Source organism: Pipistrellus hanaki (genome assembly GCF_964339955.1).
Source record: "Pipistrellus hanaki genome assembly, chromosome: 9".
Lineage (NCBI taxonomy): Eukaryota > Metazoa > Chordata > Mammalia > Chiroptera > Vespertilionidae > Pipistrellus > Pipistrellus hanaki.
In genome coordinates this window covers 80362338-80376677 of record NC_140511.1, presented here as the reverse complement: position 1 = coordinate 80376677, position 14340 = coordinate 80362338, and the positions used below count along the sequence as shown (strand labels likewise).

The 14340-nt window shown below is 61.4% G+C and overlaps 1 protein-coding gene across 2 annotated transcripts; it reads left to right on the top strand.

The window, feature by feature from the left end:
• The first annotated feature begins 4227 nt into the window (after positions 1-4227).
• Positions 4228-13908, top strand: CLCF1 (cardiotrophin like cytokine factor 1). 2 transcript variants are annotated; one of them, XM_084894470.1, is made up of 3 exons: positions 4228-4720; positions 10512-10678; positions 12478-13908. In XM_084894470.1, exons 1-3 carry the CDS (start codon positions 4705-4707, stop codon positions 12970-12972), a joined length of 678 nt encoding a protein of 225 aa, XP_084750596.1. In that variant the 5' UTR covers positions 4228-4704; the 3' UTR covers positions 12973-13908. The 2 variants fall into 2 exon arrangements, with proteins under 2 accessions (XP_084750596.1, XP_084750597.1); XM_084894471.1 differs by lacking the exon at positions 4228-4720 and adding an exon at positions 5235-5284 and having other exon boundaries at positions 12478-13902.
• Positions 13909-14340: the final 432 nt, after the last annotated feature.

Below are 14340 nucleotides of genomic sequence, written 5' to 3'. Positions count from 1 at the left end.
GAGCTGTCAGCTCCCACCTCTCCTTTCCAGTCCCCTCCCAGGTCTGATCTGCGAGGGATGGTTAGGGCTCCCGTCCTGGTCCTACTACTGTGCGACCTTACACAGGTGACTCCACTGCCCACGCCTCAGTTCCCCCACCGTAAGTGGGGAATAACAGTTACAGGGTTACTGTAAGCTTGAGCTGGCCCTGGCCATCCATGTGGCTCAGTTGGTTGGAGTGTTGTCCTCTGCACCAAGAGGTTGGGGTTGGATTCCTGGTCAGGGCGCATAGCCAGGTTGTGGGTTCAATCTCCAATCAGGGTGCAACTGATCAATGTGTCTCTCTTTTATATTTTTTATGGATTTTTTACAGGGAGGAAGGGAGAGAGAGAGAGAGAGAGAGCTAGAAACGCCGATGAGAGAGAAACATCGACCAGCTACCTCTGCACACCCCTTTCCGGAGAGCCCGCAACCAATGTACATGCCCTTGACCGGAATCGAACCTGGGACCCTTCAGTCTGCAGGCCGACGCTCTACCACTGAGCCAAATCGGTTTCGGCGTGTCTCTCTTTTAAAACATTTTATTTAGTTTTGTAGAAACAAGTGCTCTATTTTTGCATTCATGGTTTATTTATTTATTTAATGCTCATCCAAGGGTATTTTTCCATTGATTTTTAGAAAGATGAAGGGAGGGAGAGAGACAGAGAAACACTGATTGGTTGCCTCCTGCACAGCGATTGCCTGCAACTGGGGTACATGCCCTTGACTGGAATTAAACTGGGACCCTTCAGTCCCTGAGTTGACACCCTATCCACTGAGCCACACCGGCTAGGGCCAATGTATCACTCTTACATCAGTGTTTTGTTCTCTGTCTCTCTGTCTCTTTTCCCTCGCTCCCCCTACCTCTTCCACCTGCACTCAGGCCAGCCTCCACCCATAGACACTCTGTCCCTAGCACTTGGCCTGGAGGAGGCACTCGGGGAAGTTTAGTGAACAAATGAATGAATTAGTGGATGTCCTTACCTCCGTGGGCTTCTCTACCACCATACTCCTGCTCACCCCCAGAGGGCATCAGAGCAGAGCCCAGGAACCCGGGACACCCAGCGGCCAGTGCCCCTACAGTGCCAGTCCTTGAGCTGCCTGGGGCACGGTGCTGTGGGGGCATCTGGAGAGCCTTCCCTGGGGATGCCAGTTATGGGGGAAGGTGGGAGGGAGAAGTGGGAATCTAGCTCATCCACAAGCCAACAGCGACTCACCCCATCCCTCTGGAGGGCAGCTCAGGCATCACCTGGTGCCAGCCTGCCCCCTGCCCAGCCACACCCCCTGGAGCCTTACCTGCTGCCCGCTGAGAATGGGAAGGCCTGGAGCCTAGGAGGCCAGAGAGGGCAGCAAAGCAGTGTCTGCCTCCTCAGCCTGTGGGGGAGCTGCTGGAAGGTGGTCCTGTCCCCACTCCCCAGAGAGGTGAGGGGCTGGTCCAAGGCCACGCTGACCAATGGGAAGCCAGCATTCTGACTCCCGGCCTGGCCCTCTGCCTCTGCAAGGAGCCTTATACCTCTGCCCAGGGGGACCTCAGGACCCCGGCCTGTGGTGGCCACTGCCCCTCCTGCATCCAGTCACATGTCCGCCCTGAAGCTCTGCCTCTTCCCAGCGCTCTCCTCCCCTCACCGCCCTCTGATCTCCTGATCTCCGAGGGGTCCTGGGTGTCTCCTGTCACAGGACTGTGGGACCCAGAACCCAGCGGGGGCTCCGGAAGTGCCTGCACACACACGGAGGATCTGGAACTCGTGTGTGTGTGTGTGTGTGTGTGTGTGTGTGTGTGTGTGGGAATGCCTCCTCTAACCTCTGTCCTGCCCCCAGCAGGAATGAACAGGAAGAGGCACAGGGGAGCAGGGACCTTCCGGAGGTCCCCAGTGGAAACCAGAGGGCAGCCACCTGTGCCCTGCCACCCACAGGAACCCTGTGCCCTTCCTAATCTGCCTTCCTTCCTTCCTGCCTTCCTTCCTTCCTTCCTTCCTTCCTTCCTTCCAGTTCCAATGGCCCCCTCCCGTTCGGGATTTGGGAGGATAGAGGCATAGTCTTTATTCCAGCTCCTGCCCCAACCCAGCTGGCAGCTCCTGGCCTGTGCCTCCGCCCAGACATGGCAGAGGGGCACAGGCCGCGGGAGGAAGCAGCTGATTTTCCCTTTGGCAGTAGAGAGAGGGGGCGGGGAGAGGCTGCCCCCACTCCTCCATTCCCCCGCCACCACAGAGGGGAGAGGGCAGGGACACAAGTCCAGACAAGAGGCAGAGGCGGACGGACCTCCTCAGCTCGTGGGGTCACAGCTGAGGTCCTCATCTGAGAGTGAAGCCCTTGGTTCCTGTGAGCCGATGCTTCTAGACTCTTGAGATGAAAATGTGGGGGGAGGGGAGGGGGGGAGGCAACATGGTAAATCCCCCTCAGCCCCGCAGTCTGTTCTCCTTCCTCCTCGGGCTCCTGCTCCTCCCCTCCTTCCCACTCCCACCCATTTATTTGCCTTTGTGTCTCCTCTTTCCTGTTCTGTCCCTTCCCTTCTCCCCCTCCTCTCCCCTCAGCCCCACCCTCCCCTTCACTCCCCTCTCCCCCTCTCTCTCCTGGCCCCTCCTCCGCTCCCTCGGTGGGGCTGCTTTCTCCCTGACTCAGCAAGGTGCTTTATAAGGTGCTGAGGGGGCTCAGCCAAATCCAAACCACATTGTCTGCGCAGAGCTCTCCGCCGGAGCCGCTGCAAACGGGGGGAGGAGGACTTGAGCGGTTCCCCTCTCCCTCTCCCCTCCCTCCACGGCTCCCTCCCTCTGACCGTGGCTGCTGGGGGACCTCCTGGCTGGCCTCAGTGCCAGTCACCCACTGGGCATCTGCCTTCCTGACCTTGGCATAGGCATCAAAGATGGTTGGGCTCACAGGCCAAGAATGTCATTGAAACTTCAGTGTTCAGGCTGGGGGGGGGGGGGCTCTGAGCACTTTTCAGAAGGGCCCCTCTGAGGCAGATGCCCCGGAGCCCACCAGAGCCGCTGCTGCTCCCCTAGAAAGTCCGCTGCCCCAGCTCCAGGCCAGCTCCCCTTTCCCAGCTCTTTTCCTTGTTTAGGAAAAAAAGGAAAAAGAAAGAAAGAAGAGGGGGAAAAAACTCAACAACAAAGTCTGTCCCACTCCAGTGAGGTAATTGAAAACAAACTTCTCCCCCCCCTCCCCCCCACCCCAGTTCTCCAAGTGCAGCCGAGGAAGAGCGGCCTGGAGCCCAGTGCGGCCATGACACACCCTCTCTCACCTCCAGCGGGAGGGGCTGCGGCAGGGCTGGCAGGGGCACCAGGAGAGCAGTGGGGAGCGTGGGCTCTGATGCTGTTCCGGAGAGAGGAGCCACCATCCAGGTCGGCCCACCACCGCCTCTCTCCCTTTGGAACAACAAACAAACAAACAAACAACCACAAAAGCAACGCATCACTAAATGGTTTTCTTGCTGGTCTGGTTCTAGAGCTCTCACAGCCACGGGGATCAGATAACTGTTCCCCAAGAACAGTCACGGAGCCGAGATTCCCCACGACCCCAGCTGCCTGCTCTGCACGCTGCCCAGCAGACCTGTGCGGAGCGGGAAGACCCTCGGGGAGGGTCTAGGCTTACGGGTCCCCTGGGTACCCCGGCCAGCAAGTCCCAACCCAGGCCCGAGGGAAGGAAGGAGAGCGAGCACGCACAGCCGAGGCGCCCCCACCCCACCACCGGAAAAGCCAGCGACCCAAACGCGGAGGCCGGGAGCCAAGGTCTCTGTGGGGAAGCAGTTCACAAACGGGTCGCCCATGGCCTTGGTGAGACCGTTCCCGCTGAGTCACCCCCAAAGCCCTGGTGTTGGAACTGGTCCGGTGCCTCGTGTGGATGAATGAACTACAACCCCCACCCTGTCCTCTCCTGGCCGCTGGGGAGAATGGGGAACCTTGTGAACTGGCGGGAGAGCCTGGCCAATGGGCCCGCGGTGCCCGCGCCCACCCCCGCAGGGGGCATTGTGACCCGGTTAGTCACCTGCCCGGCCGGGCGCCTCGCTTGGCCCCGGCTTTTGGAAGTGGGACAGGCGACGGGACAATAGGCGAGGGGGGCGGCCAGCCCAGACAAAGGGCAGCAGGAAAAACACCATCACTCGCTCGCAGGCCAGCTCGCTGGCATTTGGGAGAATGTGTCATTGCAGCTACTGTGTGCGGTGGGGGCGGGGGCGGGGGCGGGGGTGGGCTTACGGGGGAGAAGGCAGAGGTAGGGTGAGCGTGGGACCCGGGACCCACGCGGCGGGGAGCGGCGCCCGGGCAGACGCGGAGGGCGAGGGAAGGCGGGCGGCTCCCTGCGGAGCTCTCGAGTTTGCACACCGGCCGATGCCCGCCGCCCCCTCCCCCGGGAGGCCCAGGGTGGTACCCGCAGCCTCGCCTCACCTCACCCCCCCTCGGTGCCGCGGGAGGGAGAGGAGCCCCAGAAGCCCTCCCTTCCCTCCTCCCCCTCCTCCCCCCACCCCAGGGAGGGCCGCTACAATTTGTGGTTACAGCTTTACACGTCAGAAAAAAAAAGTTTGCAGAATGTCCCACACTGAAAAAAAAAAAAAAATCCGAAACCGAGCGAAAAAAACCTGCGAGTGGGCCTGGCGGATGGGATTATTAAAGCTTCGCCGGAGCCGCGGCTCGCCCTCCCACTCCGCCAGCCTCCGGGAGAGGAGCTCGCCCGGCCGGCCCGGCCCCCGGCCCCATGGACCTCCGAGCAGGTAGGAGCCAGGCGTCCGAGGCCCCGGCCCCCGCCTCCGCCGGGAGCCCGGGATCCGGCCCCATCCTCCCCGGGGCCCGCCGCGGAGCCCGGACCTGCCCCCGGCGGGCGCGGGCCGGGAGGCAGAGCCGGGCGCCCTGAGCGGCCGGGGCGCGGCTTCCCGAGTCCGCTCCGCGGGCCGGGGTGGCGGGAGCGCGGCGGGAGCCCGGCGCCCGCAGCCCGGGAGGCGGCGGCCGGAGCCCAGCCGGGCGGGGAGCCGCCAATCCCGACGGCCGAGCCCCGCGCAGAAGCGGGGAGAGCGGGTCCGAGGGGAGCGGGCGGGGAGGGGACGCGGGCGGCGGCCGGGGAGGAAGGGGGCCGGAGGGAGCCGGGGCCGGGCCGGCGGGAGGCGCGGAGGCCGACACCTCGGGCCGTGCGGCTCTCCCGCCCCGGCGGCGGGCGGAGGGCGGGAAGGAGGCGGAGAGCGGAGGGAGGCGGAGGGCGGCCGCCGGGCCGGGCCGCGGGCGGACGCGGCTCCCTCCGCGCCGCGGGCCGAGCCCACGCCGCCCGGCCGGGCCGGCGGCAGGTAGGGCCCTCCGCCCGGCGGCCTGGGAGTGATTAGCGGGGGGCGGGGGCGGTGCCGCCGGCCGGCCGGGCAGGAAAAAGCCCGTCACCCCGGAGCGGCGGGGCCGCGGGAGGGCGGATCGGGGAGCGGACGCGCGGGAAGGGGCAGCGGCCGGAGCGCGGAGCCCGGACCGGCCCGCCCGCCGACGGAGGGAGCGGCGGGCGGGGCCGGGGGCGCCGGGGCCACACAGGGGGAAGGCGCCCGCCGCGGCGCCGGGGAGAGGGCCCGGAGCGAGGGTCACGCCGAGGGGGAGGGCCGGGAGGGTCCCGGGCCGAGGCCCCAAGGGGAACCCCGCGTCCCCCGAGCCTCGCAGAGTCCCCTGCTCTCTGCCCTCCCACCTTCCTGGTCGGCCGTCCAGAGTCCTCCCCAGAGACCTCCGGCCCCAGAGGACCGGCCCAGCTTTCTCCTGCGCCGGCCTGACCCTCCCGTGGGGGCAGGAGGGGGCTGCCGGAGCCGGAGGCTGCAGGCGGGGCCCCTGGGCACACTCCCCTGCCAGGCTCTCTCCCGACAGACACCTTTCAGGGTCCCCAGCACACAATGAGCCGGTGGGACAGACACAGGCACATCCCCCTGACCGAGCAGACCTGCTTCCACCGCTGGCTCAGGCACCCTCCCTGCGCCCAAGCCAGGAGCTCACCCAGATGGGAAAGGGCACCGGGCAGTGAGGGCAGCAACTGTCACCCAGCTGCCCCCTAAGCCCCCCCCCCCCAGCCCGCTCTCCTGCCTGGCCACTCTGCACGCCCTGCCAACCAGCCAGGCTGCTAGTGACACTTCACATTCCTCCCCACAATCCCACCTGCTTGTTCACGCGGGCTCCTGCCGTCCCTCAGCCCCTCCCAGGCCTTTGGATAACAACAGCCTTTGAAACTCACCCACACACTCACCCCCACTATTTCCTAACCTCTTCCCTGCCCGGCTAAAGCCTGTGGCCCAGCTTCCCTGGTCTCAGCTCTCTCTCTTTCTTAGCGCTCTCTCTCTCTCTCTCTCTCTCTCTCTCTCTCTCTCTCTCTCTCTCTCTCTCTCTCTCTCTCTCTCCCTTTCCCCCTCCTCCCCCAGCACACCCAGGGTCCTTTGGCCGCACAATCCAGAACCCTCTCACTCCAAGGAAAGCCCAACTGCGGGTCCACATGGACTTCACAGGGCCAGGCACGGCGGCGGCCTGCTGCTGCTGCTCCCCAGGCCTCAGGTTCGGGTCATGTGGGTGGAGGAGGAGGGCAGGGAGCGGCTGAAGAGGACAGCAGAGACAGAGCCCACGAGGCTCTGGAGAGGAGCTTTCACATTCATGGTGTTTCGGCCCTCACCGAAGCCCCATTACCTGATGGGCTGCTGGCAGAGCGAGGTCTCCTGACTTCTGGGGCCCACGTGTGCTCACTCCCTAAGCCACCTCTCAGCAGCCTGGGGACAGGGACCAAGGAGGGAGGGAGGGAGGGCAGCGGGCAGCCCAGAGGACAGGAGGGTCCGCTGTGTCTGTGGGCCTTTCCCCGGAGGGCAGGCTGGGAACTCCCCCACGGACCCTTCCTTACAGCCTCAGTGCCTGGTCTCATGCCACAGTGGACACATCAGCCCCTAACCTGCTTCATCGCCCTGGTTCCCCTCAACAGACCCCTCCGCAGTCACAGGATGCTTTCCGGCCTGGCCTCGGGCAGGGCTTTCCCTCTGGCTCCCCCAGTCAGCCCAGCACTCTGGGGCTTGGCGATGCCTGCCGGGCTCCTATGCGTTCAGCTGACCGCTCTCAGCCACCAGTTCCAGGAGCAGAGTCTCCCAGCTGACTTGTCCTACTCACCCTGAGCATCCCGGCCCCCGCACTGCCGAGCCCCGCCCCCGCAGGGAGTGGAGTGAGTCAGCCTGGGGGGTACAGGCTACAGGCTGAGGGGCGGCTGGCCCAAGGCATGCGCACACAGGTGTGCCTGTGTGTGCAGCCGGGGCAGGGAGGCCGTGCGCTTGCAGTCCGAGGTGTGCATGTGCGTGTTCCTGAGGGGGGCCTCGGTTCCCAGAGCCCAGGGATCTGGATGGAATTAGGGGCCGGCCCAGGCGGGGGCCAGGATGGGGGGGTGAGGGGGCTGCAGCAGGAAACGTGAGCTGCACTCATTAGCTCCTCACGTGCTCAGCCGGATTTATAAACACAGGGGAAGACGGGATGTAAACAATCAGTGGGCAGCAGCCAGAGCCAGAGCTGGGGCGGGAGCTGGGCGGGCGCCAGGACTGGGGAGATGGGGCCCAGGACACGGCACTTACGGCCAGGTCCACCTGCACACCATGAACTTGGAGAGGAGGACCGATGAGGGCTCCAGGATGCCCATGCACTCGCCCTCCTCGGGACACAGGCAAGCTGCAAACTTCTTACAGCCCCATCACAGGTTGTCTCTGCCCCAGATGCTTTTGCTGCCTGCGGTACAGGAACATTGTGCCCGGACTGGAAGCTGTCATGACAGAGGGCAGAGCCCTGGCCTGTCCCCTTTCTCCGCTCCTAGCCTCTTTTCCCTCTGGGTTTCTGAGTCTCCTTCCCTCTTTCTGGTTCTCTCTGGGTCAGTCAGTTGGAGCCTTCTCTCTCTCCCTGCACCCCCCACCCACCCACACTGCAGTGACAGTTACCTCAGAACTGAAATATTCCTGGGAACACCGGCCTTGTCTGGTTAATTTCATGAGCCGTTTTTCTGCCCAGATGACTTAGCTCTGTTTATCCAAAGGCTTCTCCCCCCACTCTCCCCGCTGTCCCTGTGCAGGGAGCAGTGCTCCCCAGGGATGTCCCCCAGGGCCCAGGAGAGGAGGGGGAAATCAGTCCCATAGCTGGGTTCCTGACTACCCCCCCCCCCCTCACACACACACACACACAATGGGGTAAGCAGCGCTGCCCAGAGCAGGGTGGGCTAAAGAGGCAAGCCCAGCTCCCAGCTCCTGCCCAGCCAGCACCCTCGGCATCGCCGCTAACTGCCAGCCAGGCCAGACTCAATCCTGGAAGCTACCTCAAGGCTAGAAAGGCCACGGCCCACCTCAGCAGGTCTCTACCCCCAAAACCAACCCCCCTGTGCCAGCAGGACCTTGGGAGTGACTCAGACACCAGGCTAAGCGCAGCCCAAGGCTTCACGCAGAGAGGAGGCCTGGGGTTGTCTGGGGATGTGGAGAACGGGGACTGGAAAGGAATTCAGAGTCAGCAAGAGCTCAGGTGGAGAGAAAGAATAAGAAAAGGGACGCTGAGGAGGGAATGCACAGGCTGGAGGTGGGGGAAGAGCGGAAAGAGAGCCTGTCTCCTCAGGGAGCAGTTATGTGCCTGACCCTCCCCTCTGTCCTAAAACACATGCCTGTGGATACGCGTGTGTGCGTGCGTGTGTATGTGCGTTCGTGTGTGTGTGTGTGTGTGTGTGTGTGCACACTCAGACCAAAAGCCGTTCACCAAAAGGGCAGGTCCCTGAGACTAGCAGTACCCGACTCCCATGTGCCATCAGTAAAGCCAGTCAGTCACACATCTGAAAGTCAAAACTGACCAGTTGGCATGGCGCAGTGATTGTCGACCTCTGAACCAGGAAGTCATGATTCAATTCCCAGTTTGGGCACATGCCTGGGTTGCAGGCTCGATCCCCACTGTGGGGCATGCAGGAGGCAGCTGATTGATGATTCTCTCTCATTTCTCTCTCTCAACCCTTCCTCTCTGAAATCAACATATTGTATATAAAGACTGACCAGTTGGGGACACTGCAGGAGTCCCCATCCGATCCTTACGCTCTGTAAGAGACATTCTATACAATTTGAATCCTAAAGCCTTCCAAGTTTTACCCTCTCTAAAACCCTGACCAGGATTATGACTAACTGTAAACTTAACCTAGTCTTAACTCAAACCTATCCTAACTCTAAGAGCAGTCAAGTTGTTAAACCCATATCCAAATTATTTTTTTTTAATCAAAACAACATATGTCATTGCAGAAAACGTGAAAGTATAAAATGTAAATTAGAAGGAAAAAACCACTTATGGTCTCACATCTATCCAAGCTCAAAATCCACTAGCAATATTCTTGGTGACATGTCATGCATCACCCTATCTGAAAATATGAATCAACACATTCACAAACCGTAGTCCCAGCCAACGCTCTGCCTGCCCAAACCTAACCACATCCCCAGCTGCCTCAAACCTCAACCACACTCACTCAGCCAAATCCCGATAAATTAACCTGAAGCTTTAAAGGAACCCTCCTTAAAGCTAACCTAGCCCAGTGCCAATGATAGCCTTATCCTAGCCTGACCTTAATTGCTTTGCTCAGTCCAATGCCCACTGAGTCCTGACCAAGTGTTCTTGATTTTGAGCCTCCCCTAGAAGCTGGGAAAACCATGTTTCCCAACCACCTCTGTCTGTTCTCACGGCACTGACCCCTGGCCTCTGGCATCCTCGGGTGTCCAGACTCTCCAGCACCATCAGCTGACAGACCAATCCATTGAACACATCATTCTCCCCCACCCCCCCGGCCCTCTGCCCCTCCACTGCCGCTTAACCTTTTCTTCATCTAAAACCCTAGATAAGAATGGAGCATGCTTCCCTGAGAGGGAACGTTAACTCTCCTTTAACCCCATCCTACATTTCCACCCCCAGGAGCATATCCTAGACTGTCCCACCACTGACCGCACGAGCTAGACCCGTGTCCTTCAGCCTGACCCTGCTGGTCTGACCCTACACCTTGGCCCCTATAGCTTGACTGGGACCTGTTGGTTCCGGGAGGGCAGAGGAGGGAGGGGACAGAGGAGAGAGGAGGCAGCCTCTCAGCTGGCAGCTGTGATGTGAGCTGTTTCCCAACCCCTTGGCTCCCACAAGCTGCAGTGGGACCAGAGGCTGGGAGAGGAGGCTGCGGTACACCTGGAACTCGGAACACTGATCCCTGTCCCTAGGCCTGGCCCTCCTGTACACATACCTACATGGTGGCACATGCAGTGACTGTTAGCTGACCCACACATATACTCCCCAATATCTACTGGTATAATGTATGACATACATGCCTACACACACACACACACACACACACACACACACACACGAGCAAACGCTTTCTGGGGCCAGGAATGCTCCCCTCCTCCATCCCCCCCCCCCATCTGGCGCCCCGCCCCCCCTCCCAGCCCAAGGTGGGGACAGACACCTGAGGGGCTGCCAGCTGCTTCCTCTCCCAGGCCAGGCCCCCCTCATGCTTCTCGCCCGTCCTGCCCACAGGGGACTCGTGGGGCATGCTAGCCTGCCTGTGCACCGTGCTCTGGCACCTCCCTGCAGTGCCAGCCCTCAACCGCACAGGGGACCCAGGGCCTGGGCCCTCCATCCAGAAAACCTATGACCTCACCCGCTACCTGGAGCACCAACTCCGCAGCTTGGCTGGGACCTATGTGAGTATGAGGGCGGCTGGAGGGGTCTGGGAACTGGCAGAGAATGAGAAGAGGAGCTGGAAGAGATGGTGGAGGGGTCCTGATGAGCGTGGGGTGATGAAGAGGGGACCTTTAGCTCCAAGCAGTCTCCACGTCTGGCCTATCCCTCGCCCTTCCCTCTAGGGTGCCCCTTCCTCCCCATCCCTGGCCCCAGGACTAGGCATGTGGGCAGGCCTCGCACCCGCCTTGGCCCATTGCCCCACTGGCTGACTGCCCAGCCGCCCGCCTCCCCCTGGGGGCCAGGGAAGTCTCCTCTGTTTACACCGTGTTGTGGTGTCTCTTGCAAGGGTGGGGCTGGGTGGGGACGGAGGGGCCCCGCCTCCCATGCCTCTGTTCCAGCTCGCCTCTGCCCCAGACCTGGGGCCCTGCTGCTCCGGACCCATGGGCCTGCCTTCTGTCTGCCTCCCATCCTCCATGGGCCTCCGAGGGGGGACTGGAGGGAAGGGGGCTGCAGGGAGCCCAGGCCAGCGGTGGCAGGGGACTCGGGGTGTGGATTGAAGTTCTGCCTTACGAATTTGGGGGCAGTCCAGAGGTGTTTGGAGAGCCCAGGAGAGCAGGAAGGAGGGTCAGAGTTAGCGAGGACCACGGGGATCCGGCCCTCTCTTCCCGTGTTCCTCCTCTACATCCCAGACCCTACTCTGGAGCCAGGGAAAGAAAGGGGGGAGGGTGGCGGGGAGCTGGCTCCAGCCCCAGGATACACCGAGGAAATTGGTTTGTCTCTGTGCTTGTCAGCGTGTGAACCTCCCCCTGGGCCCTTGCCTCTCCCAGGCCTCGCCCCTCTCTTCTCCTTTCTCTCCCGGCTGAACTGTCTCCCTCAGCCCTTTCCCTGGGCCCCAGGCTTCTCCCCCGGGGGCTGGCAAGGCTGTCCTTTTCCCTGCACTGACTTCCATCCCTGCCTCCAGCCCAGCCCTGGAGACTGCCTCAGTTTCTTCCCTCTGCAGTCCTGCTTCTGAGGCTGAGCCCTTCCTTGGCGGTTAGTGTGCACCTCTGTCCTCAGCCCGTCAGCTGGTGGCACTGGGCAAATGGCGCTGATGCCCGCAGGCCCCTCTCTCTTCCGACCTGCTTTTGCTGTCCAGAAAACCTTTGCTTGACTCTGCTACCCCCTCTAGCTCCCGACCCTTTTCTCTCCTGGCTTTCGCTGCCAAGTTTTTCGAAGGAGTGGTCTACACCCTCTGCCTCCACTTCCTCTCCACCCACTCACGCTTAACCCCCTGCAATCTGGCCTCCAGGCCACTGGAACGTTCTCTCCGAGGTTGTCAGGCGCCTCCTTGCCAAACCCAACAGGATTTCCTAAGGCTCATTCCCCTTGCTCTCTGTTTTACAGCCGCACTGTTGAGCACTGCTGCCTTCTCGAACTCCTCTTGGCTCTGCACTCTCGGCCCACCTTCTGCCTCTGCAGCCTGGCCTCCTGGGTCCCCATGGCTCCTCTTCCTCTTCTGCCCTGCCCCCCACGGGCCCTCTCCAGAGGCTTGCACCCACAGCCTATCCGTGAGTCCTCCCTGAGTATCTGCTGCTCAGTTTTCTCACTCCACACCTCTCCATAGGAGAGCTCAGTGCCCTCACTGCTTCACCTCCTTCTCCATGCAAACGACATCCGCGGAGAAACGTAGGGTTGGCCTGTGAACAGAGAGATCTGGCGTGGAGATGGGGCCAACGTCAGGGGGCGCAGGACATAGAAGCTTTGGGGACAGGTATCCCCTGGTGGCGGCAAGCTGGCTGCTTTGCCCTCCTCCTTCCCCATCGCCCTCTCCTTTCCACAGCTGAACTACCTGGGCCCCCCTTTCAACGAGCCTGACTTCAACCCGCCTCGGCTGGGGGCAGAGACTCTTCCCAGGGCCACTGTCAACTTGGAAGTTTGGCGAAGCCTCAATGACAAACTGCGGCTGACCCAGAACTACGAGGCCTACAGCCACCTCCTGTGCCACTTGCGTGGCCTCGACCGCCAGGCCGCTGCGGCTGAGCTGCGCCGAAGCCTGGCCCACTTCTGCACCAGCCTCCAGGGCCTGCTGGGCAGCATCGCGGGTGTCATGGCCGCCCTGGGCTACCCGCTGCCCCAGTCTCTGCCCGGGACTGAGCCCGCCTGGGCCCCTGGCCCTGCCCACAGTGACTTCCTCCAGAAGATGGATGACTTCTGGCTGTTGAAGGAGCTGCAGACCTGGCTGTGGCGCTCAGCCAAGGACTTCAACCGGCTCAAGAAGAAGATGCAGCCTCCGGCAGCTGCGGTCACCCTGCACCTGGGGACCCACGGCTTCTGATCTTTGACCTTTACCGCCTCCTCTTCCCCCTCCCCTTCCCCACCCTGCTCCCACTCTGGGAGGGAGGAGCCTGTGTGCCAACACTTGTTGAGCGGGAGACAGAAGCTGGGAGCTCTGGCCTCCCAGACTTGGAAGAGGGCATGATGCAATAAGACTCACCCCTCCCCATTCCCAAAGTCCCGCAGGCCTGGGAAGAGGTGCAATAGGCCCCATCCCTTTCTACAGGAAGCAGTGCTCCAGGAGCCCGAGGTGGTTCGGGCTGGTGTAAAGGCTCTCACAGCCTCCTGCTTCCTGCCAACCGCTGCCAGTGAGCGCCCAGCCAGCCCCTTAAGCGGCACTCGCAGGCAGCATGCCTGGAGGGCAGGGAGGGGGGCACCGCAGCATGTGCCTTTCTGGGGTGAAGCCCTTTGCTGCCTCACTCTCCTTAGATGGGTGTTGCTACCCTACCCCAATTAACTCCATACATTTAATTCAGGAAACAAGCACAGTGGCAAGTCCGAACAGGAAGAGATGGTATTAAAAATGGAAGAGGTGAGGTCTGCATTGGAGGTAATACTGAAAGCAGAGGGACAGGCACAGACTGGACCCTGGGGTCACTGAGGCACTGGTGGCACAGGGTGGCAACCAAAGGACCTTGTCTTGAATTTTCTCGCCAGCATCGTGCTGCCTCCTCTCTGCCCCCTTTTCCAGGGTATCTGTGGGTTGCCCATCCTGGGGAGGGCAGCCATGGCCACAGCCACAGGACTTCCTGAAAGTTTACATTGCAGTAGCATTTCGGGGTGTATGGGGCAGCTCCCCAGGCCCTGCACTCCAGCCCCAACCACTCATGACTCTGTTTGTTGTATTAATATTTATTTATTTGGAGATGTTATTTATTAGATTATATTTATTGCAAATTTTCTATTCTTGTATTAATAAATAAAATGCTTGCCCCAGAAGCATCTCTGCTTGGCACTGCCCTCCTGGCTCTCATTCCTGGTTCTCCTGGCCTCCCCTCCCCGGCTCTCATGGCTGCCAGGGAGCCCGGAGGTTAACTCGGGAGATGCAGAGAGTGGAGAGAGGTCTCCCACGCTGTCGGGGAAGATGTGTACACAGCAGACTCCACTCCAGCTCTCTCCATCCACGCCATGTTCCTTTAATGCCCCAAAAGCCTCTTCTCTGCACTGGCTTCCTTCTCCCGGCCTTTGCTCGGCCCACCTCACCTCTCTGGGTCACTTTAATGGTCTCAGGTATGTGTCTCTGAAGAACAGTTTAGCTGTTCCTCTGGTGCTCTTTCCGGGTAGTTAGCCCATGCGTTCGGTCCTCAGTTTCCCCAGAACCTCCCCTGTGGCTGCCGTTGGGCTCCTCCTCCCCAGCAGTGACCCTCAC

Coding starts and splice junctions, on each gene's coding strand:
- CLCF1 (XM_084894470.1), top strand. Junction 10,679..12,477: donor GCAGCTTGGCTGGGACCTAT/GTGAGTATGAGG, acceptor TCCTTTCCACAG/CTGAACTACCTGGGCCCCCC.